The sequence below is a fragment of the Macrosteles quadrilineatus genome, unplaced genomic scaffold (genome assembly GCF_028750875.1).
Source record: "Macrosteles quadrilineatus isolate MER2022 unplaced genomic scaffold, UCM_ALF_1.0 Scaffold_2__2_contigs__length_208266976, whole genome shotgun sequence".
Lineage (NCBI taxonomy): Eukaryota > Metazoa > Arthropoda > Insecta > Hemiptera > Cicadellidae > Macrosteles > Macrosteles quadrilineatus.
In genome coordinates, this window is record NW_026542595.1 from 145,806,115 (window position 1) to 145,831,902 (window position 25,788).

General features: G+C 35.8%; 1 protein-coding gene and 1 long non-coding RNA gene across 2 annotated transcripts in view; both read right to left on the reverse strand.

Moving 5' to 3' along the window:
• Window positions 1-88: 88 nt before the first annotated feature.
• LOC128987218 (uncharacterized) lies at window positions 89-4,703 on the reverse strand. Its single transcript, XR_008490208.1, has 3 exons — window positions 4,521-4,703; window positions 2,656-2,756; window positions 89-203 (listed from the first exon to the last, which is right to left on the reverse strand). It is a non-coding gene; the product is annotated as an uncharacterized LOC128987218 (long non-coding RNA).
• Window positions 4,704-5,926: 1,223 nt separating this feature from the next.
• The window catches only part of LOC128986724 (uncharacterized), a 38,859-nt gene continuing 18,997 nt past the window's right edge, over window positions 5,927-25,788 (reverse strand). The window contains exons 4-16 of the mRNA XM_054407220.1: window positions 25,021-25,305; window positions 24,044-24,218; window positions 22,803-23,724; window positions 22,274-22,503; window positions 19,195-19,365; window positions 16,947-17,109; window positions 15,613-15,723; window positions 14,826-14,899; window positions 14,095-14,228; window positions 13,643-13,834; window positions 10,738-10,887; window positions 9,516-9,630; window positions 5,927-9,061 (exon numbers count right to left, since the gene is read on the reverse strand). Of these exons, the coding sequence (XP_054263195.1) occupies window positions 6,075-9,061; window positions 9,516-9,630; window positions 10,738-10,887; window positions 13,643-13,834; window positions 14,095-14,228; window positions 14,826-14,899; window positions 15,613-15,723; window positions 16,947-17,109; window positions 19,195-19,365; window positions 22,274-22,503; window positions 22,803-23,724; window positions 24,044-24,218; window positions 25,021-25,305 (5,709 nt within the window). The 3' untranslated portion in view covers window positions 5,927-6,074. The remainder of the gene's footprint in view (window positions 9,062-9,515; window positions 9,631-10,737; window positions 10,888-13,642; window positions 13,835-14,094; window positions 14,229-14,825; window positions 14,900-15,612; window positions 15,724-16,946; window positions 17,110-19,194; window positions 19,366-22,273; window positions 22,504-22,802; window positions 23,725-24,043; window positions 24,219-25,020; window positions 25,306-25,788) is intronic.

Genomic DNA, 25,788 nt, shown 5'->3' on the forward strand with positions numbered 1-25,788 from the left:
ATTCCTATACCTACAGTTGATTTCAAACTAATTGAGAAATTATCTTAATCAGAGAAGTTTTGACAATGGAAATCAAACAAAGTAAAAGTGCACTTAACATTTTATATTCTGAAAATATTTACACAGGTTTAAATTACAATTCGTACAGTATTCAGTCATCAGAACACTCTTCAGCAGCGGGTGTTGCTTGCTGTCTGTTAGACCTGAAAAACAGAAATTAAAAATATTTTGTTGTCTCAATAAAATTGATGTTTTGTAGTATTTTTTTAAGTTGCCATACATGTATTCCCTCAATAAATTATGTGACTTTGCCAAATTTATGGATTATAATTTCCTTTAGATCTGAAAATATTTATTATTCCTATGATGAGATAAATGTTTCAAATATTGCTTTGTGTGTGAGCCAATTATTTGCAAAACAACTATGGGCATGGTGTTCCAAATTTAATATATCTTTACTTAGGTTTCCAAATAAATTTAATTTTGGTCGGACTGAAATGAGAAAATAGAGGCTTTTTACAGTTTATAAAGTCTATATCACTATACCTTTTTCCATGACACTTGAAAAATTTCATACCGGTACTGTAGGTTTAAACCTTTATTAGATGTTATAGCTTTCAGGGATTAGCTTCAAAACATTTTAAAAGTACCTATGATGACTTTTTAAAGGAGTTCAAGTAAAAATTCAATAAATTTTAAACGTTTTAGAAATATATTTGAACATTGTAAAAAGTACAAACGCTAAAACAAAACAATAAATTGGACAACTGACTCACAACAGAAAACAATAAATAATTAACCAATCAGCTGATGATATTAAAATATAGAAAAAAATAGAATATCATTAATTTATACTAGATCTAGTATCATTAACTAATAAAACAGATGACTGGGAAATTTGAGACAGGAATGGGTGATGTTAATATTAGAGACGGTCTAAGACTAATGAATACTACCATTTTAGGCCCGGTTCACACAAGCGACTTATCTAGCTGACTAGGCTGTGACTAGGTAAGCCCGACTGGGTAGAGGACTACAGGATTAAATGGAACCGTTCACACAAGCGTAGGGCAACGACTAGCGAGCCGCGTTCGAGCTTGGTGTCCCAAACTATTGTCGGGCCCCGCTTTCAAGTCACTCATGGCAGCAACCCAGTCGCCCGCTCTAGCGGCTTAGCAGTATGGCCCCTATGGGAGCGTTCACACGAGCGATCGGTCGTCACGCTGCAGCTCGCATTCTTCCCTTTGTTCTAATTGTCGCCAGTGATGGATCCGAGTAACATTGATATCGATATTTGTATTGAATCAATGAAGCAACAACCATTTCTTTGGAACAATTATCTTTATAGACCTATTATTAGTATTACAAGTCCAAATATAGGAATAAACTAAATATAAATTTGTAACCGATTAATAGGTTTATAATATAATTTTATATTGACCCTATACACTCTAAACAATGATGTTTTTTCAACCAAACTTTATAATAGTTTAAATGATAGTTTGTTGGGTGATTCCAATGCAAATTTAGTTTTGAAATGATTCGATAATTGTTTAAAACATCGTTATTGTCCAAAACATCAATGTAAAAAAAATTCACTTACCATTGACGCAAAAACATCAAATATTTCCAGAAATATGTCAACGTATCGAAAATATTGATGTATTGAAAACATCGATGTATTAAAAACATCGTTTATCGATGCACATTCATTTACGTCACACCTACGACCTAGTCCGTTGACATGTCGCTCGTGTGAACCGGTGTATCCTTTGGTCCGCTACCCATTCGGGCTTACCTAGTTACAGTTAGCTAGATAAGTTGCTCGTGTGAACCGGGCCTAAGAAGCAAAATGCTCAGTCATGGAGAATAGTCAGCTTGGAATTTTGCCACCGAAATGAGCTTTGCGCGGCCGCACTACTCTATCTTACTCGGTAAACTGACTTGGCCGCGCGTTCAAGATAGTCTACGATGCCGATTTCGCAAGAAATGAGACATTAAAGGTAAAAAACAATTGTTGCATACATACCACTCTACATATAGGCTACATGTGGTTTTTTTTCACACTCAGTGGGGTCTTAACTCAATATATAACTGAAATTCAAATCTAATTGACTAGACTAGTGCTGAAATAAACTTTCCATGCACAAACCTGAGGCCCATGTGGACAGGCAAATGTGAGGTAAAAAGGTTAAATAAACCCTGAATTTAACTGGTTCTATTAATGTTTTATAGGTATGGCTAATGTTTTTAATAGAGTTAGAATAATCTAAATGGCATTTTTACTAAGTACAATATCCAAACTAACAGAAGAACTTTGTACAGTTTCCAATGGCAACCTAAATACAGGGTGTCAATAGAACTCTTGGGGTTTTCAAATACATATCTTAACAGATTGGAAATATGAAGTTAATTCCTTAATAACAGTTCAACTCATTGTACCAACCAATTGTAAATTTTTGGTCAGCATTTGTTGGCAACACTGTGGCACATAAAATTTGAAAAAATCTAGAGCTGCAATGCCTTACGGAAAATGTTGCTATGGTGACGGGTGCTAGTAAATGAGGAGTTTTTTTATAAACGCCCTTTACTCATAATAATTTCTTATCACAAAGAAATAAGTACGGTACCATAAATTGAAATAGGAAAAAATACCTCTTCATCAATCTGGGTGTGGCTTGCTGCAGCCACTTCTTGATTGAGTTCCTTCTTCATATTCTCAGCCGATGTTTCTCAATGTTTTCTCCTGACAGCATCTATAAATCAGAAAAAGGTGCACTAAACATACAAAATGAGTAAAGTACCAGAGCAAAAATACACCTGAAGCAGCAAACCTGCAGACTATCAATTCGTCTTAAACTGGATTTATGCTTAAAGATTTCCATAAAGCATATTTTGAATAAAGTTAGATCTAACTAGTAATTCATAGACAAAAAGAATTAAATATAGACTGTCAGCCGTGCAGTGGTTACCATAGGTTCTGGCACACAATGATGGGAGCGCCATGTAGTTACGTAGTGCGTAGGCCGTAACTGCATAGCGCTCCCAGCGGTGTGCGCCAGAACCTATGGTAACTGCAGCACAGCTGACGGTCTTTTTATATTTAATTCTTTTTGTCTATGCTAGTACTTAGGTTTTCTACTATGGGGAATGCAAAAATATGTTTTTTTGAGCAAATGTTAATATTAAGGTGAAATAGACTAAATAAAGTTGCTAAATTTGATCAACATAATATATCTACAAACAAGCAAACTATATACAAAAGCTCGCTCCGGCACATAGCCTATTTTTATAATATATGTAGCCCTACCTAATGTCAAGATTTTCCACAAATGTAGAAAGGCGATAATGATGTTCCGTTACTGTAGGGGGTATTCAGGATTTTTATGTGACCGCGGGAGACAATAATCTTTAGGCCTACATAACTTGATCTAAAGCAAAGTGACATTTAAGCGTTTCGATGCTAGAAAATTTTTTGGAATGTTCCGAAAAAAATTATAGGCTAAGTAAGAATTACAGGAGAACCTTGATAAAAAGGCTCTCAAGGGGATTATAAAATAAGACTTGTTATCAAGGTTGTCTTATTATCGAGGTTTGTAATAACATGTGATTAGGGGTAAAATAAATTCTAGGGGATTTAAAAATTAGACTTGTTATCAAGGGTGACTTGTTATCGAGGGTCTTGTTATTTGTTATCAAGGTTCCACTGTATTTACTTATTTCGTCCGAAAAGTGCTAAGCTTGCCACGAGGGCAAAGTCTATTGTGCGAGAAAAGAATACACATCATTTTGATAATAAGTAACTTAGGCCTAAGTTAACTTTTATCCTTACTCGTCCAAAAACTTATTGCAGACGGCTCTATGTGAAACTGTAAGTACCCAGGGAGGGTAGGCCTATGTTTAGCCTAGTCCTTTTGATTGACTTAGTAGAGTCTATCAAGGCTAGCAGCCTACAGTCGAGGTGCTAATTAACACATGAGTTAGGTTAGCTAAGTAGCTTAAGTTATTATGGGACCCTAACATAACAAATGAACATGAACATTCCCAATAGCAAATTACTAGGTGTTTTGACACTTTGTGACAGAATAAAATGTGCTGCAGTTAAAAAAAAAAAATAAAGTAGGCCTAAAATTTATATCAGCCCTCAGGTTTATTGGGCTACCAATAATGAATCATTATTAAAACATTTCCTGGAAAAGTTTTTAACAAACACTAAATTGACTGCCAATTTTTCAAGTGATCAAGTGAAAACAGATTTTAAAAAAGTTAAGAAGGTATAAGATGTGATAAATGTACATCTGATGTACATAAATCATAAATCAAATAGCCTAGGGCAGGCCTTTTAGCAGGTACCGGTAAGACTTTTGTGAGTTATGTCTAGACTAGGCCCAGGCTCTAAATCAAACGGTTGATGCTTAAATCATTATATTAATAACTTATAAACTTAAGTTAAGTTGGCTGCTTTAACTTATTTAAAATTACTGATTAACTTACTGCTAAATCTAGGTTATTCTACTCACCTGAAAATCGCAGTAGGTTTCAAAGTTATCACCGAGGAAAACTACTAATTAACCAAAAGCACTTATAAATTTACTTAGGGCTGTATACAAACTTTATAAACTTAAAAATTTAAACTTAACGCGAAATATAAACTCAAAACTTAAGGAAAAATAAACACTTAACCGAAAACCAGAAAGAACAAGCGCAGACGCCAGACGGCCAAACAAACACAAATAAAATGGCGGTTGTTTTGTTGTTGTGTAGTAGACTGACTAGCGCCGCTAGCGCTGCGATGGATGAAAATTACAACTACGTTGCTTGTCGTGATACACCTTCCACGAATTGGCCCCAAGCTGTTCCCCGTAAGCCTTCTTCACAAGCGTGCCACAAGTCTGGCACAAGTTGATATAAAAAGGCCTTTCCAGACAAGCCTTTGACAAGGCTTGCCGTAAGCTTACGTGTTACCTGGGAGTTTATTTACTGAACCATTGCATGTAAAGCAAGAAAGAAGTTTAGCAACTCCAATAAGTAGGTCTCTACTATACCTAAAAATTTGCTTGTTGAAACAAATATTTGTCATTATTCTGAGAATGGCCTGCAAGAAGTAAGAAGGAATTCTTAAAATAGAGCAAATAAAAAATAGTAGTATATAACTCTTAAAATAGTATTACATCAAATAAAGAAAAGTCTTATCCTAGCCCAAATAGCTGTAATGTTAAATTACCCAAACTTGATGAACAAAGCTTCTTAAGATGCTATTCCCTGTTAACTTAAACTTTGGATGTTTTGGCTAGTATGGACCTTTTTGGTTCGGGCAATTTGTTTTTGTAATCGAGGCTGTTCATTTCATGTACTACCTACTCGACCTATCCTCCTTGTTGACCATCCCCAGTAAGATCGGAAAAGCAGTATTTTCTTCATAAAGTAGGCTAAATTAAACAATTTTTGATATACAAAACTCAACACTGAGAACCCTGCATGGATTATTTACTAATAGTAACCAAATAGTTAGTAACTTGTCGTCACTTCACTTCCTTTAAATAATTATAAGTTTACCAATATTCAATGTTATCAATTGTTAAATTTCAACTTATCTTTTATTGATTAAGTAGAATTACTTGTTTAAGGGCAAATTAAAAACTTTTCTTAAAAAATAGCTCTCATTTCACATAGACATATTTCCATGCTTAAAATTCTGAGGGTCTGATAGGGTAAATGATGGGATGCAAGATCCCTTGTGATTGTATCCCAAAACAACTTATCTAAATGAAGAGTAACATGGCATTTTGATTATATGAGGGGACAATGCATAGTAAGCCCACTCTTTATAAAATCCTTTCAAAACTCAATACCTACTCCTATAAAACCTTATAATTTAGTACTGTACACTAAGACAATTCACAACAAGGTAAACATATACAGTGTATATTAATAAATTAATTCTTTACTTACTAAAACTGCTATATAAAATAGTTGGTTACACACTTATTCCCTGTATAAAACAACAATTAATCTCAAATATACACATATTGAATCAACATTAAACATTATCATTCCATCCATACAATTACTAATCACTTAGGCTTAAATATCCTTTTAGGATTCCTTATCCAACTTCCTGAAGTTGTCTGGTCCTTCTTGTGAAGAACTGGAGATGAAGGACAACTCTTACTGGAGGACGGCAACGTATCCGAATTTTTATTTCTTTTATTTATATCGACGACCAAACTTTGCCGGCATAGTGTTGAAACAGTATTGAGCTTAGCATTTTCTTTGTCTTTGTGTCTTTTTAACCGAGCTTTCCTAAACCTTGATAATATCCCGGACTTTGATTTGGGTATGGCACCTTGATCACTATTGTCTACATCACTTCCGCCAAAAACTCTTGTGCTTGCAGCAGAGTCTATGTTGATCATGCCGGCGCTGGCACTCTTCACCAGCAAAGCGCCTTCTTGATCGCGTGACTGGTCTTTACCACTGACCAATATCATCGGTACATTCTCGTAGCTTGACTCACTTCCACAACTTATCTGACTTAACCTACTTTTAGAATCTGTCCAAGGCATTCGATCACTTTGCGATGAAGTGTCCGGAGTACTTGGTGCAGATTGTCCGGGTTGTTTGGATCGAACACAACCTCTCGATAAAAATTCCTCTTTTGCTTTCTTAATTTTTAAGGCTCTTAGTCTAGTTGATTCAGGACTACTGTCCAAAGGATATATCGCGTTATCATCAAGAAGTGTCGTAGGTATAGGAGGTATATGTGGTAATTTCATTTTTTCACGTTCAAAATCAACATTTTTACAACTACCCTTACCATGTTTCTCTGGATCGTTCTGTTCAAGAGGTCTCGGTTGTGTTTTATTTTGCAATACTGTAGAAATTGAGTAATCTTTTTGAAAACTTACATCAGAGTTGTTTATATTGCGTTTAGGAGGTAGAGGGGACATGGATTTTATAGCCCCTACACTTGAAGATTTTAAAATACCGTGAGTAACTTGAGATGAGCCTTTAGCTTCTGATCTATCGTTTATGCTATCGTTAGAACATTCTTTCTCAAAAGGCCTTATGTAACCGGCACTTGCTGACTTCTGCACTTGTCCTAAAGCAGCATAAGGATAGAAATCTGCTTTTGAACTTGATTGAAAAGCTTTCTTCACTTCTTCTTGGTACCTTTCCATTTGAGATCGTATTCTACGTTCTGCAATCGGAGATCTCCAGGCTACAGGGGATTGGCCTCCACTGTCTGGTGATTTTGTACCCGTAAGCTCTTGACTCTCATGCACCTTTTGATTGTATTTTGCTATCATCATTCGTATACTGGGTGCCGTTTCTTTCATGACTTTCATTTCTCTCCTGACAGTCAATGGAGAAATTGGAGGAAACCCTGCTTCGGATCGAAGTTTTAAACTCGAAGGTATTGTACCTTCCTTACGTATAGATCTGCTGTTTTCTACAGATTCACTTGAAGAGCTGTTCTTCCTACATTGCTCTCTCAGTGAAAACATGTCTAATGAGTTATTATCAGCTTTTTCTTCAGTATTAGAATTTAATGCTGAATCGTTTGGCTTATTTGTTCTACTGGTACTGAGATCCTCCGCTTTACTTTGTAAAACGTTTTGTTTTTGTTCCTGTGGTTTAAAATCTTGCTTACTCTCGCTGGTTTCTAATTTATCAACATTCTCCTTTTCTGCCACTTTTTCTTTGCTGCGAAGTTGAATCGCCCTTCTCTGAAGAGCAGGAGATGCTGACTGTGCTCTAACTTGTTTAATGATCCAACATGGTGGCATTATAAAATCAAACTTGGGTTTGTCTTCGTTCTTATTTTTATTGTCACATTGTTTCTCTTTATTACTTTCTTCAGAGTCAGGTTTATTACTTGTACTATCTCTTCTGCATTTATTCCTTTCAATACTATCATGATTTTCACTGCCAATTTTTACTTCATCGTTGTTTTTTTTAATACCTCCGTGAGTATCAGATACATTTATCGATGTGATGTCAAGAGAAGTACTTGGAACTGGATCTTCAACGACATAGCTAATAACAGAGGAAGCTTCTCCTTTACTGTCTTTCCGAACTGGGGAAAATATTTTTCTCGTTGTAGGCACAAACACATTCACCGCCATTTCTTGATTGGGAACTAAATCTTCACTTTCAGCATTGCAGCAAAAGTTGTATGTTAAACACTTACTATCATTTAGGTTCTTACTCTCCTTTGGATTCTTTGTGCTTTTTTTTAATCTACGTGAAACACACTTTGGGCTGTGTAATGGTTTTATACTTCCTTCTGGAGTATCCTCCATACCTACATTAATACTTAATTCTTCTTTATTTCCTAAAGAATTATTCACATTTTCAGTTTCTTTTGGTAATGATTTCCCTTTTACAGTAGATTTTCTGTAACGTTCTTCATAATTGATGCACTTTTTACTTGCACATGAATCAAAGAGTCCTGTGCCACTTACTTCATCTTCATCGCTGTTTTCCTCTTTACTATCCGTTCTGCTTCTTCTTCGTTCAAGTAATCCAGAATTATGCCTACTTCTCTTGTACTTTTTCACAGTGGTATTTTCTTGAACATTTTCTGATTCAAGATTCTCGATAGGTTTACAAGTGGAAGGTGCCCCTTTCTTTGTGGAATCAATGTCAGAATCTGTATCATCAGAATCAGATAAAACATATCCAGACTTTTTCTTAAATCGTTTCTCTCTAGAATCTTCCCTAAAATAAGTCTTCAGAGGGTAAGTAAACTCAACCACACTCTCAGTAAAATGAGGTTTTTTTAATTCCTCACCATCTTTGTCGTCATTTTTAGTAGCTTCAATGTCACACTCGCCTTTGGTTAGTGTTTCAAGACTTAATGGCTGTTCTTCAACTGGGGGTGCTTCATTTCCTTCTTCTTTAGAAACTTTTGATTTTGAGGATTCACCAATAATCACACCATCAGATGTACTTTTCTTTCTAATACTGAAGACAAATGTTGTCTCTACTTCAGGACTTTCTGGGCTGATGACATTCAAGATTTTCTTCTGCGCAAATACAGGTTGAGTGTTCATCTCTAAAACAAAAAAGGAAAGTAAAATGATAATGGAGATTAAATATAGATTCGCAATGACTAACCAAACTAGAATATATTCAGGACAAAATAAATCATAAGTTATTGTCAACCAAACATTTTTTGCTTAGCTACAGAATTGTTGTTGTTTTTGGGGTTAAACCATTTCATATTACAGTATTATGTACTGATAACTAGAAGAGCTAGTAGAATCACTCAGCAATAGTTCTTCCACCTTTGGCTCATCAATGTTAATATGTCTAATATTACAACAAGCAAAATTATGAAAAATTGATTACTCTTCAATAAATGAATGGATTTTGATGAATATTGGTGCTCAGGGGCTTTACAAAAAGAAAATTTAAAGAAAAATCATAGCCCCAAGTATCTTACACAATCAAATGGAATTACAATAACACCTTCTATTCCCCCAATTGGTTTACTCATGTTAGTTTACCTGGGGTGGGCGTAAGAGAACCCAGACAAGACTTGAGCTCCTGTAGTTTGTTAGTCAGGATGACAGGCAGTTCAGTCAAATCTTCAGAGTTGGTACAGGGAAATACTTCTGGTACCTAGAAATAAAGTAAGCTAATAATAAAAATATTATAAACATTAGAAACTTCAAATGACGGTCTGTGAAGTGTATAAAACATGTTAAATATGAAGCCAATATTTAATTACCGACACAACAGGCATATATCGTTCACATGGATGCCTGTAAGATGGCCATGCCCCCCAATGAGAAAACTATATTTTAAATCCACTAAGGTCTGTAAGGTTACAAACAGACTGTGGTGACAAATAAGCTTGTTCCAAATCTTTTTAAGGATTATTGAGGGCTTTTAGACAGCCAAAACTCATTTTTAATGTGTTTTTCATAAACCTTTTTGTGGAGGAGGGCCTTTTCTTTAAACCCCTGACACTGATACTGGTTCACATCAAACACGATACTGGTTTTCTTCCTGAAGAAAATTTCTGTTGGTGCCCATGATATTGTACATGTGTATTGTGTCTCTGTGTGTTTGTTTTTAGTTTCATCTTGTATATTAGAATCGTCAATGTTAGGTGGTATGGCACCAAGTAGTCAGTTCATAACGTCAGTAAAAACAAGCTGAAAACAATTGAGTGAAACTTTAACTATGGATGCCGGATGGTACTAGATATTCCAGCCATTCCCAGATGTACGGTAGTCAGTTTTAGAATAACATGGACTTTGTTGAATTGAACCATTGACAGAGTGTGCTGATGAAGGTTATTGGTTTCTGTCAAATCCTTCAACTTTTAGCGGATCAAACTAAAAGGGCAAATTATTGAAAGCTATAGCAATGTTTATATCTCATCAACTATCAAAGCAAGACCAATTTTCTTAGGTTAAGCGTGTGTAATGGACCAGGTGTGGGTGTAGGGGCTATTAAGCTTTGACTTTAGTCAAAACTAGACATTCAACCCCCATGTTTTTGTAGTTAGTTTTAGAATTGCAATGGGGGTAGTAACAAAAATCAAGGAGGCCATAGACTTTTAGGCTATAGCACAGTCTGTGAGTGGTTCATTCATCTATGGTCTTGTTCATTTAAGATTCCTTGTCAATAGTTTTAACTTATCATTAACTATTATCATATTATGAGAACACTATTGATACATTGTTGAGCACTAGTGATGTATACTTGACGCAGACTTACCCCAACGGTTGCTACAGAGTCTGTGGAGAACCAGTGCTGATGCAGCCGCAGCTTCTGCATGCTAGGAGCTCGGCTGCTGGAGTTGAGTGCCTTCCTGAGCAGAGATATCTCTTGGTTCCTCTCACCAACTGCATGTTCCAGCTTCTCTGCCTAGGACAATCATGCATCTTTGTACAGGTTTGTAGAAAGTGGTTTGTTAAAAACAGTGAATTGTTATGTTTGAAACAAATATATTAGTACGGTAGACTTTACCGCTCTTTTGTTATCTGGACCATGTTGACGATCGAGTGCCAAGATGCTGTGTGTCATTCTGTGTGGTATGATCATGCGCATCAGCAGGTAAGTGCTGCACCTGTCTCTACTTGGAAGATATGTGCCAGACTTAAGACATCTGAACTTCTATGTACTATCTGATTGTCTCAGCGGTCTACCACACATTTTTTCAATAATAAACCAAACCTAATAATCTCTCTGTGTGGTTGCAAAGTTTAAAATCTGTGATTTCAATGAAAAACAAACTTAAAACTATGAATAGGTTTGACAAAAAAAACTCTTAATAATTATTGAGCGGAGCGAGCGAAGCTCTTATACGTCGACTCTAATGCATTTTGTAATACGCAAACTCCTCCTAGACGGCTGAATCAATCGTTTTCAAATTTTGCATGGTGATAAAACCATATCGGTGAGTGCCAACAACCCAACATCTATATGTCGTTAAAAAAGTGTCTCAGGAATCTGCCCCACTGGGTCTCAAAGTTTCAATGTAATCCTTATGAAAGCAGTATTTGACACATAAACAAAGACATATGATCAGCTGTTGACTTTTGAATGCTGTAGATAAAGAAATAGCTGATAGCATTATTCCACAGATATTAAAACAGAAACGGTATGGATCATAAATATAATCAAATGACGGCACTAGCTTGAGGGCCGTGACGTAGTAAGTGGTGAAGAAAGTAGTGAAGGTGAGCAGTCTGGAGTGTGGAAACTGTTTATGACGATTAGATTTATTATGGCAATTATTAATTTTTTATTATGGCAATAAAAAATTCTGATTCTGATTCTGATTCTGATTCTGATTCTGATTCTGATTTAGGTATCTGCATTCCTAAAATTCTATGGGAAGGGAGGAAAACAGGTCCGCGGTGTAGGAAGTGGTGAAGGAAGTAGTCAAGGCGAGCTGTCCGGAGGGTGGAAACTGTTTATGACGATTAGATTAAGGTATCTACAATCCTAAAATGCTATGAGAAGGGAGGGAAACAGGTCCGCGATGTAGGAAGTGGTGAAGGAAGTAGTCAAGGCGAGCTATCCGGAGTGTGGGAACTGTTTATGACGATTGGATTAAGGTATCTGCAATCCTAAAATGCTATGGGATGGGAGGTAAACAGGTCCGTGATGTAGGAAGTGGTGAAGGAAGTAGTAAATGCGAGCAGTGCGGAGTGTGGGAACTTTTTATGACGATTGGATTAAGGTATCTGCAATCCTAAAGTACCGGAGTGTGGGAACTGTTTATGGCGATTAGATTAATGTATCTAAAATACTAAAATGCTATGGAAAGTGATGAAAACAGGTCCACCATGTAGGAAGTGGCTTAGGAAGTACCTAGTAAAGTATGAGCATAGTGTGAGAATCGTCTGTGGCAGTTAGATTAACGTATCTTTAATCCTAAAATGCTATGAGAAGAGAAGAAAACAGGTCTATGACGTAGGAAATGGTGAAGGAAGTAGTAAGGCTTGAAGTGCAGAGTGTGGGAACTGTCTTTGGCAATTACATTACTGTATCTGCAATCCTAAAATGCTATGGGAAGAGAGGGAAACAGGTCCACGACGTAGGGGGTGGTGAAGGAAGTAGTAAAGGTGGGCAGTGTTGAGTTTGGGAATGGATTAATATATCTGCAATGTTAAAATGCTATGAGAAGAGACTGTAGACTGTAGGTTAAAATGATTACGAAACACGAATCGATACATATTTTTGATACATGCAATCGTTTACAATAGAAATTTACAACTGAGTCGACAACAGCTGATTTTTACTTCATAGAGGCTAAAAACGATTTTTAATCCCTAAAGACAGAGAAAACATACTACTATAGTACAGTAGTATGTTTTCTTTGCTAAAGAGTAAAAATGCTACTTTAGACCCGCAACGCATGCATTAAAAACGACTGTTTTTAATGCAATATGACAAAAACAATATAATATGAACCCTTGATGACTCCACTGAATTTTGTGGATGCCTCTGCGAACGCCACCTAGTTTTTAAACACAATTGCAATACTGTAGATTTTTTTTTAAATTTTCTGCGTTTTGACCTTTTTGTTTATCCAACCTTGCCGAGGCCGATTCCAGTTGGATAGTAGGGATTTTTTAAATAATAAAAACTGTGATTAAAAACATAGCATTTGACAAGATAGGGACATACAATCTAATAGGGAGGAACCATCCTCAGAAAATTTCACTTTTTGAATTTTTTGACGGAAGTAGGGTTCAAACATCAAAAGAGAAAAGACACGACATTGTTTGATCCAAGGTTTCAAAATTAGAAGCATAAATTTAAAAAATATTCTCTGAGAGCTCTTTCCTAGTAGACTAGCCAGTATGTGCTTGAATATAAGCAAAGTCAGGCTGCAATTGCTTTTTGGCAACTTAAATATATCCCTGTTAAAGGATCTCTTTGTGTTTCCTTTTTATTACTAATAACAAGTTTTACTTTCTCAAACAATAAAACAAACGTTGACAATTTTAAGACTGTAATTTTTTTATAATTTTAATACTTGGTCGACTACCACTCTTTCTTTATAGTGACAACTCCAGACTAATTTCATATGAGAGAAAAATTCAGGAAACCCAGTTTTTAATTTAAAACCAAAAAAATATTGAGTTCTCAATAGTTATAATATAATCACCAGTTGTATCAGTTGACTTGTCAACTCCTGCACATGAGAGTATGAGTCCGGTTGTCCGTCAGAGTTGTCTTGCGGTTGTTTGTTGTCAGACTCGGTTGTCCCTGTCGCAATGTTGTCTTGCAGTTGCTTCACTTTGCCCACCAGATCTTGTGCTATCAGGGCTTGTTGCTCGCTGTGCTCTACAAAAGAGTGCTAAAATCAAAGAAAAGAGTTATTTCATAGCATCACTCTTTTAGGAGATCAATACCTATCTAGAGTTAACATATGTTAAGTTAAGTTGGTCCAAAAAAAATGTATTGAAAAAACTCCAACATTATTTGCAAAATAAAAATGGAAATTTATGCTCCTGAACTTATAACTCCTATTACTTTTGCTGGATGAAGATCAACAATCTAATCAAGAATTTTTGAAAATATCAAGACCTTTTCTTCGTCTCATATAGCATCACTCACCTGTAGAGTTACCTCTTCTTCAAGTAGTTCCTTTTGTTGTGACTCCAGTTCTAGTAGTTTCTCTTTTATATTGTGTACGTTGTGTTCTTGTTCTGGGGTTATTCCCTCTTGAGCCTCATCACTGACCAATGTTCCTAAGAGAAAAAATTGTCAATGTTTCTTTATCAGTACAGCTTGATTACAGTTGTTCTTAAAATTTAATTCCAAGCTTTATGTTTGAATTTTTTCATACAGGAAAATTATGATTTTGTTTAAATCCAAAAGAAGAACAATAATTTACCACAACCATTCATTTTGGTTATTTCCTTGCTTTTGTTTGCATTACCTACATGAACAGGCCTGAGACCCATGTAGGTAGGGAAGTGTAAGGTTGAAGGCTGAAGGAGTTGATCTATGTCTCAAGCAAGGGACACATGCAAGCCCCACGTCTTGGCTGTTGGTTAAACCAGTAAAAATGCATTTTTTTCAGTGCTATTGAGTTAGACAGTCAATAAGTAAAACTTCCAAGAAGATAACACTCTGAAACTAACTTCTCATAATAATGTGTCTAATCAAGGTTTGTTATACTTTGAGCAGTTAAAGAATCCACTGTGGGATTAAAATGGAATTTGATTTGGAAAGTACTTTAGTCAAGGGGCTCTGTCATCTTTAATTTAATTTAGGATCCACTGGATGAACTGTTTTTCATTTTCGTTTACTATTTGTCTATGGTCTAATTATAGAGAACTCACCTAGATGTTGTCTATGGATTCTTTCAGTAGTATGAAGTTTGTCTTCTACATCATCTATTTTATTCTCCAATTCTCTGTAAAAGAAATAATGTAAGAAGAACAGAGATTTAATTTAGACTGGGATATTACAAGAAGTTTATATTGACACCTAGATCCAAATTCACTGTAGCTTTTGTATTGCAGGCCACAAAGCTTATAACAATCTGTGGATGTTTGATGATCATCAGAAGAAGATGTGATGTACACAAAACATTCGTTTTTTACTTTTTTTGATCGGTTGAAAAATATTTGTACCTATTCTTATTACCTTATAACCGGTTCTTCTTCTTTTACCCCACGTGGGATTGATGGCGCCATTAAAAACATGAAAACACTTGACTATTCATCTATTGTAGATAGATAGGTTCTATTGACACTTCTATTAGATTACTCATTAAACAAAAAAAATTATACATTATATATTATTTTATGTCTATTGATTTTTTTTTTTATACTCAAGTGCTCATCTTAAACACAGAACTCGGTTTTTCATGTCGTCCTTGAAGAGGAATTGCTTTGGATTACAACTTTTGAAGAACATTTGATTTACAATTTTGTTAATGGTACAAACCATATTATTGAATCATTCCCATAAATGTAATCTTCATATAAAAAATACTACACATTTAATAGCTTTGGTTCCATACCACTCATAAACTCGAGAGCTGACATCTATTCTGATAACATGATAAAGCTCTTACTAACATATATTGTAATTTATTATTGTTTACTCTATGTAAGAACACACCTGCATATATCCTCCTTCCTCTGCAGTTTGTCCAGGAGGGATATGTTCTCATGGAGCAGTTCTATGCTGGACTGAGTAGGAACTCCAAATCTGAGGTCTCGGTCACTGTCACTGCCACAACACTACCGATCACGCATACATCTCAAACCACACTGAGCTATTGTATCAGTCCAATAGTGTTGATAGTTAAGAGAGTTATACATAAATTAAGGTCTCCAAAAAGGGCTTCTGTTAAGACCAAGTGAGCTATTTCAAATTTGACGCCAGTGCTGTAAACTAAAAACCTGACATAATCCTACTAAGTTACTCTATGCCAGTTTCCCACCCCTGTGGTACTTAGCTTGCCGTAGTAGCCAAAAACAATGTGAAGTAAAATCAACATATTGCCAAGAGTGAATCTTGTTGCGAGGTTAGTTTTCACAGACTAGATTCATACTTGAGGGTTGTGCTAATTATCCCTAAAGCCGCGTTTACACAAGGCTAGTTGGCGGGCAGGTTACCTGCCTCAAGTAACTTGAAATCAGAGGCATGTAACCTGCTCCATAACCTGCCTGCTCTACTGGCCTCGTGTAACTGCGGCTCTAAGTTGTTTTCGGCTTCTATGTCAAGAATGGTTGCATACAGGTGAAAACTGGCTGGAGTAACCGTGGATGAGGTAAAGAACATGATGTTCTTCTCAGATTTAAAATGGCCTTCTAGGTTGCAGCGAGCGGTTCAATAGAGGCCCTTACAGACAACCCTTGTACAAAGAGTGTAAACGAAAATTGAGGTTTAGGGAATGCTTGCAAAATAAATTTTCCTCTTCAAAAGAAAACTCTACCAACCTTTAACCCTTCTTACAAAAATTGAAAAAAAAAACTGTTTTTATCAATTACAATTTTTAAATCCCACATCAACAGACATAATACAAATTTAACAAAGGTGGCTGATTGCTGAAGTGTAACATTAATGTTATTGTTTATAGGAAAATTTTATTTTAATATGAAAAGAAGAAATTTGTTTTATAAATCCATAAAGCCATGGCAATGAAAACCGTTCAGTCTTCAATAAGTTATCCTGTTTTAAACATGGTGGCTTATAACCCACACTGTGTTTTCTAAAGATGTTTAAGCTAGCCATAACCTAACATATTTCTGATATTGATGCATAAGGGTTGGATATTAAAATGAGTGCATCTTAAGAGGTATCATCATTCATTGTTTTACTCATTGATGTTTCTGTTTTCAACCAGGTGTTTTGTTTTTAACCTTGAATGTGTAAAGTTTAAAAGTAACAATGAATGTTACTGATTTAGTGGTACCTAACTAAATGAAATATGATTACTATGACAGTACCTGCCACTGGAGTCTATAAGACGAGTGACTTCTGACGGAGCGTAGCAGTACACCGGAGTTTGACACTCCACAGCTGGAGTATAGGGTAGCGGAGCAGCTGTCTCTTCCACTACATCCTCAATATCCACAATAACTGCTTGCGGTTCTCCCATCTCCAATGAATCTAGGTAGATAGATTTGAAAGATAAAATATGTGAGTCTAAATGATTCCATAGTCTAGTAATTTCATGACTGTTTTTTCTGAATTTTTCAAATTTATCGACAGTTATCTATAAGTTTATCCATGGCTGAAGATGTTTTGCATTCAGGAAATTAACTAATTTAATTTATTTATCAGGCATTCAACTCTTTAAGGATTGATGGACCATACCCATTCCCTACTTACCGGTAAACTGATATTAAAAGTCTTTACTGTCAAATTTGCAAATGGGTATGTTAAAGCATTGACTTTTGGATTCCAAGGTAGACGCATCTCTTTGGATCAGGTGTATTCCATTTTACGATCAAGTAGAACGCAGTTGAATGAGCCAGAAAATGAGTTACTATCGCGACAGTAATAGTTTTTCTCTTAGTTTTTGATACTAAAAGCTTATATGATATTAAATATGCTATAGGTTAGTGAGTTGACCTATTAGTCCCGGTTTTGGCCAGAAAGTTGGTGTATACAATTTAAAGCAGTAATTGGCCTGTAGTAGTTCTGCAGTAGTTCTGTTTGGCCTGTTTATTAATGACTTCCCAGAACACCTTGAGGAGTACAGCAAGATGGTCATGTATGCAGACGACACTCTGCTGCTTACAGCAAACAGAAACATAGATCAACTAGAAGTAAACACCTATATAGCTTTCAATATGACACAGGACTACTGTATGAAAAATGACTTAGTCCTCAATGAAAGTAAGACCAAGCAAATTACTTTTGGAAATAAAAAGTCTACAGTATCTGAAATGCCCAACCTGACAGCAGCTGAAGAAATTAAACATCTAGGTGTCATAATTGATGAAAATTTATCCTGGGATCGTCATGTAGCTTGTCTATGCCAAAAACTCGGGCCAGCTCGCTTTGCCATAAAACGAATCAAAGAGACTAGTACCCCTGAGGCAACGAGGACTGCATACCATACATTGTTTGAAAGCCATATACGCTATGGTATCACTGTCTGGGGTGGATCCACTATGGACAATCTTAACCGGGTCCTGGTTATGCAAAAAAGGGCTATCAGAATAATAGCAGGCATAAGTAAAGAACAAAGCTGTAGAGATGCCTTCAAAAACCTGAACATCCTGACGGTGACTTCCATCTACATCCTAGAAACTGTTTTTTACTGTGTAACCAAAGACCCGCCTAAACAAAGAGATATACATGAATACAACACCAGATATGCAGGAAACTACGTGCTGCCTGGCCACAGAACAGCAATGTTTGAAAAGAAACCACTGTATGCAGGAGTGAAGATGCTTAACAAATTATCAGACCACTTCAAAATTGGAGGCCCGTTGCTGATGAAGAGGAAGCTACGGAGATGGCTGGTAAACAAAGCTTTCTACACCCTAAACGAGTTCTTTGCATGGCAAGACCACACACAACACCAAAGAGGCTTTTCCATTTCACTTTGTATCTGTAAAATTTGACGCTGTAACATTTCTTGATGAAATTGTAATAAAGAAATTGTCTATTGTCTATTGTCTATTGACAGGAGAGCTCTACACTCGATCCTAGGCTAAATTAAACTACCGTACAGTCATACAACCCTAAGAAGACACTTTGCAGATGGGGTCAAAACGCTGTACAAGCCACAAAGTAAACGTTGGGTCTGCCTTATACTCGACCACTCTCCTGGCACTAATCGACTTAGTGGGGCCATGCACACAGAAGGTTACTGTCAGGGGTGCAAGAAGAGTAAGTCTCCGGTAGCTGGTGATTAGATGGCAAAACCAATGTTTTGGAAAGGCTCTTTTCTGCCATAATCAACCCTTTCCTCTATCATCCTGCACCGGGAACAAGTAGGTTTGTTTGATTGTAGGTTTGTTGTTGTGATTGTGTGTTTGTTGATCGGTGCTGTAGTTGTAAATTTTCAAGTGTGGAAGCTCACAATTGTCGAGAAAAAACACGGGTCACCTTTTGATGTATAGGTTCTTTCTTTCCGCTCCACTACACCACTAACTACATAACTTTTATTCGGCCACAACTTCAATGTGCTAATGGAATGTCTCGTTCTATCTATGCTTAATGATAAACGAGTCTACTTACTTCTAAGTGTGCAATTCAGCTGGTTGTTCTCCAGTTGTTCCATATGATTCAGTGACAGACTGGATGGCTGATGAGTTAATGTACTTTGGTTTGCGGTCATTGCTACAATGTCCACAACACTACCCATGGACTTAGACCTAGTCAGGAGTGAGCCGATGCTTGCCATTCCATCTAGACAAAGTGTAGAATAAGTCAGGGCTGCTTTAGTAAATGGACTCAGAGAGTAAATATATTCGGTTTTAGGTTTGTGTGGGATGCAATGAAGAGAAAACTTCCCTGAGAGGGAGCGTAGAGGGGACGAAATTATCTCTTGGGCCCATAGCACATCTCATGCAAACTGCTGGCCTGGATTAAGTTTAAAATAGAATATAATATAGAATTAAACTTGAAAGATTGTACAAATGGCCAAAGCAGTTATAGTCGGAGAAATATAGGATATGACCTTAAAAAAATTGCAAGAAAACGTTTTATGGTTTTATTTTGTAGAGTTGGGTTTGCAGAATGACATACTAAAAGTTGCCAAAAATCTGTGCACTAGAAAACCATTAAAATCATAATTTAAAATGGCGGCTTTTTCCAACATTGGACAAACTAAAAAAACATATTTCACATGCATTTGTTATGCACATTTTTCGAGATATTGACTTGGGACCACCGCCTGTATTTATTGGGTGGTTAGTACTTCATTTTGATAGGGAACATGTTTTTGGCCGCCATCTTGGATCCGCCATATTGGACATAGATAATTTTTTTTCAAAGTAATGATAGTGTTGTGACACATCATTACCAACTACATTTTTACGCTGATTTCAATGGCGAAATCCGTTTTTAAATATCTTTATTCATTTAGAAGATATATTCAAACGATAACTCTCCACCATACGTTTCTTATGGACGTTTCGTAGTTTGATAATTTTTTTAAAACTATTTTTCTTATATCTCCAGTTCTTATTGACGGTTGTAGTTCGTTCTAGGCTTAAAATATTCAGTAATGTAAGGGCTTTCGTTTGAACCCTTGATCATTAAAATCAGTCGAGTTAAAGACCAGCTACGAACCTCAGAACAATATTAAATTTAACTTTTTAGAAATATATTTTTATTAAAAGATTTATAACTCGGGTTGTTAATACGACACAAAGTTATTTCTGGTCTCAAATTACTCAGTAAATGTTTGGCTTTAATTTTATCGATCATTAAACAAAATCTGACAATTTTAAAATGAGTCATGGACCATAATTTAACATTAAAATGTATTTATATTTAAATTTGTCTTTAGTTAAAGACGTATATCCCCAATTCTAAATAACTCCCAAAACTGTTTATAGTCTTAAATAATTCGCCAAAATATTGACTTTTATTTTAGCTATGGATTACTTTCCGAGAGTTATTAGGGTTTGGGATATATGTCCTTAACTAAAGACAAATTTCAAAACAAATACATTTTAATGTTAAATTAAGAACCATGACTCATTTTAAAATTGTCAGATTTTGTTTAGTGATTAATAAAATCAAAGCTAAACATTCACTGAGTAATTTGAGACCAGAAAGAACTTGGTGACGTATTAACAACCCGAGTTATAAATCTTTTAATAAAATATATTTCTAAAAAGTTAAATTTAATATTGTTCTGAGGTTTGTAGCTGGTCTTTAACTCGTCTGATTTTAATGATCAAGAGCTCAAATGAAAGCCCTTACATTACTGAATATTTCAAGCCTAGAACGAACTACAAGTGTCAATAAGAACTGGAGATATAAGAAAAATAATTTTAAAACAATTATCAAACTACGAAACAACGAAACGTCCATAAGAAATGTATGGTGGAGAGTTTTCGTTTGAATATATCTTCTAAATGAATAAAGATATTTAAAAACGGATTTCGGCATTGAAATCAGTGTAAAAATGTAGTTGGTAATGATGTGTCACAACACTATCATTACTTTGAAAAAAAATTATCTATGTCCAATATGGCGGATCCAAGATGGTGGCCAAAAACATGTTCCCTATCAAAATGAAATACTAACCACCCAATACAGGCGGTGGTCCCAAGTCAATATCTCGAAAAATGTGCATAACAAATGCATGTGAAATATGTTTTTTAATTTGTGCAATGTTGGAAATAGCCGCCATTTTAAATTCTGATTTTAGTGGTTTTCTCGTGCACCGATTTTTGGCAACTTTTAGTATGTCATTCTGCAAACCCAACTCTACAAAATAAAACCATAAAACGTTTTCTTGCAATTTTTTTAACGATCCCTATGTAAGTTTGTTTAGTTTGCTTGGACTATTAAGAGTAAGTAAATACTTGGGAGATTGCATTGTTGTAAAATACTTTTATGAGTTTAACTAAAATATTACTAGCTACTGTGACGCAGTAGATGTAAAGTGGAACTTTTACAAATTAAGTTTGTTTTTTACAGAAATTAATTTACAGTGATCCATGGATTTTGCCATATTCAATCACTTCTCCCCTAACTTCTATGGTGTAAAAAAGGCCTACAATGTACACTAATACCAAAAATTAAAACGTCTTCACTAATGCACTGATGTATAAAACACTGGTTTCCTAAACTCAATGATTAAAATTAAGGTGCATGTGGTTGATGAATCTGTTATTGAAATTGGATACTCTGGCATCTCAACTGTCGTTAACCTGATAGAACATCTACAATCATAAATCAACTATACTGCATGTACTTTATCTTAGACACAAGTGTTATCAGATAATTCCCATTTTATAAAAATTACAATAGACAAAAGATCACAATAATTTATGTTGTCATGATTCAAATCTAGGTATGTGTAAGTCTACAAATTGTTTACATTGCATCCCCCTTGTGCTTGGTGAAATTCTTAGCCATGTAGATAAAAATTATTCTTATAACACAAATTGGGTGTTTTGCTAGCCTAGTGGTTAGCGAGTTCGGTGCAGGAGGGATTTGTTCAATTCCCAGTACATCCACAAACCTTTAATTGGTTTGGACCACTTTCCGTTAAAAGTGTTAATGTTAATACTTAACTAGTTGTGACTTAAAATTAAAATGCCACTGGTGTGGAAAAATACTAAAAGTCAATACTTGCCTATGCTAGATTCTTGCGTGCTGGTTGCTGAGCCGGGGGGTTGATATCCAGGATCTAGGAGTGCAAAAGTTGACGCCTCTGGACCAATGCCTTTGGCCTTCTCCCACTCATACAACTTGCGAGTAAACTTTTGTGAGATTCCTTCGAACCTAAATAAGCCAGTGGATGTCGGAATTAGGATCTCTTGCTTCTTCAAGTTCGCGCCTATTGCTTTTCTTAGTGTTTCTAGTCTGAAACAGAGGAATATTCTACTAGATCACGGGAGATAAAGTACTTTTAGCAGCCTTAAAGCTTAAAGTATGGCATGTTGAAATTATTTAAAGCTTTAAATCCTTTTATCTATCAACTGGTAGCCCCTCAATATATTCACATAAACCTAAAGAACATACAGAAATTATCAGGATAAAGTATTGAAGGAATTATATGTCTCATTATTTAATAAATATGTTAAGAACGGATCCATAGAAAGGTATGGTTAGGTACTGTTAACACAAACATATAACAACATTTCATATAAATATATTCTTACCTTGCCTCTCTCTCCAAATATTTGTCCCTTTCTCTCTCCAACCGTTGTTTCTCCCTCTCTATCTTGTGAAGCTCCTTCTCCAACCAAGCGAGTTCTTTGACTTCATGATGTGATTTTGATTTTTGAATTTTCAGTTGAAAGCCAAAGTCAGAACCCTTCTTGCTGGTTGGGCTGGTTTGTGATTTTCCACTTTTGTGCTCGCTGCAGTCTCTTCTAGATGACGCTGGGCTTGGAGTTTTATTCCCTGCACAGTCTGTTTCTATATGTCCTTGCTTCAGTCGCTCCCATTCTTGTAGTTTCTTGTAGAAATCATCAGGAAGATCAGCTGGTGGAGTAGCAATACTGGAGATTCCCACATCACTTTTAGAAGATACAACTCCTGGCCGCCAAAGCTGCCATTCTGTGATCTTCTTTTTGAACTGAGGTTGTGAAATATTAACAATGTCGGGCGTTTGAGGAACTTGAGTAGATTTAATCTTTTCCCATTCCTCTAGCTTTTTCTTGAAGTCTGGGCTGAGATTTTCTTCGCCAAGTTGCTGCAAAGTAACAGATTCTCTGTGCTTGGATGTGCTCGGGCTTTTCATCTTCTCCCACTCTTCCATCTTCTTCCGGAACCCTTTGTCATGAGGAGAATCGTCCCCGACGCTGGATGTTCCGCTGGAGAATCCACTTCCTCCAACTCTGGTACTGCAAGGAGGAGTTCCGGGACTGCCACTGCTCTTCATTCTCTCCCACTCACATAGCTTCTTGTGGAACTCCTGACTGAGCTTCAACTGCAATTCCTCATAGTTTCTCTGGATCTCTGCCTGAATGTTGTCGTGTTTCATGTATGCTTCGCCGACCTCCTCAGATGCATCTGGGAACACATCGTCGTCCCTAGTGCTGTCGTCCATGAACTCCCCACTGCTTAGTTCATCAGACTCTGAAAACAAAATAATTTGTATCCTCCTATAATTTACTATCCTTCAACTAATAATGGATTTGAATACATACACTGTTTTTAAATTAGTCAAACTTTAGCCATCCTTGAATCCAACAAGTTTTAGTAAAAAATACATGATGCTAAGCTACTCTAGTTTTCTTCAACTATACAATATGAGTACCTTCATTATCTTGGCTCTCAAAACAAAACGAGTATTCAGTTAATATAGTCAATTTTACTAATTTAAGGTAAGTCCAACTGTAGAGGTTATTGTTAATCGACTACCGTACATTTTATTGATTTTATAAAGTCGTCTTACCAATGTCGTAAGTGAAGTTAGCAGACTTAACAGGACTGGATGGAACTGAGCTACTTCCCCTCAGAAGACAGTCCTCACTTTGAGCTCCTGATGTTAGAAATGCATTTTTCACTTTAGACCATTTAGACAATCTCCGTGGAGTGGGAGGCGAGGTGCCTGCACTACCGCCAGATATCTGTAAATATTTTTTTGAAACTTGAGAACATTCTTTTGCCATCTTTATCATCAAAATCTACTCATTATAATCTGTCTCATTGGGGGAAAAAATATTAGAGTGAAGGATGGGTGTAGAATGTCGTGAGATGATCTTTGTAGCTTTGTTACTGACTTATCATCATATTAGTTGTTACATTAGCCAACATAATTTGTTAAAGTCCAATGATGGATGAGTCCAGTTTTCAACCATCAAAAAGCTATTGACTTTTCTCAGGATCAATACGGGAACCTCAGGAGACTGTAATTGATAAGTACTGTATTATATCGGTTTGTTTCTCCCCGAAGAAAATGAAAGTCAATTATGGACTGTCGCATGTGATCCGTGTAAAACATCTTAGATTTACAACATTCAATAACAATTTTTTTCAGCATGGGAAGGTGTTCTTCATTGTTATATACAAAGGTATAAACAAGGCCATACATTTTAAAACTCTGTTCCCTATAACCTATTGCTAAAATAACTTCAATAACTGAATCTTTAAGTCAGTGGTTCAAAATGTTGAGCTAAATAGTAATAAAAAATTAAGATAGTAAGATAATATTCATTAAGATATTATCGATTGAAATACCAAGCATAGCGTGGTTGCTGACTAAAACATGTTGATTTCTTATCCAGAACCATTGAAATGATAAATCATATTGACTTTGATAGAATATGATGTTCAGTAGACTCGTAGGGACAAAACTTTTTTCACCATCATATGAAAGAAATATACCCCAATATTTCATGAAAATATCAACCACAAACTCAATACACAAACCTTTCTAGGCACATGATCACTCTTATCCCGCAACCCGCCTTCTTCAGGTCTTCCTTTCACTGAGGTTTTAAGATGTCTCTCGTCTGTCTGAGGACTAGGAGGAGGTTTAGTCGAGACTTTGGTCGCTGTTGATGCCACACTCTCCTGTTCATTTCCACTGTGCAACTCCTCCGTTGATGGCAGGGTGATTGTCAGCATAGGAGCAAGCTTCCGCTTCAATGTTTTGTCATAAGTCCTTCCTAGAACGTCTGTCTCAGTCCCCTCTAAGCTGTGGTCACATGTTATCTGAGGGATGAATAAGATTTTGTAATAAATAATTTGTAGGCATTTATCAAATATTACTATTTTTTTTTTTAATCATGGTAAATTATAAGGATCCTTCTCCACTCTGTATGGGATGTTTTTAAATGTTTAAGAAGTATACCGGGGAACTGAGCAATGGCTAAGTATAGTTTATTTATTTTGATTGTAAAAGCTATATAAAGGAAACTCACGTTTTTCATTTACTACTAATTTTGGCTTTTGTTATTTAAGTTTCAGTGGAATTTTAATTTATAATGATGGAAATTTTAACCTGGCAATCCACAACACTCCACAACACATTAATTTATTTTACAGTCGATGGTTTAGATTCTAATGTACATCAAATAAATATAATATTATTAAATATTTATTTCAATGTTAAACCAAAGTTTGCTAACAATTGCCTCAGTACTTGAAGGATTAAATTTTGGTAGGAAAGAGCCAAGTAAAATAATCAGTATTTGA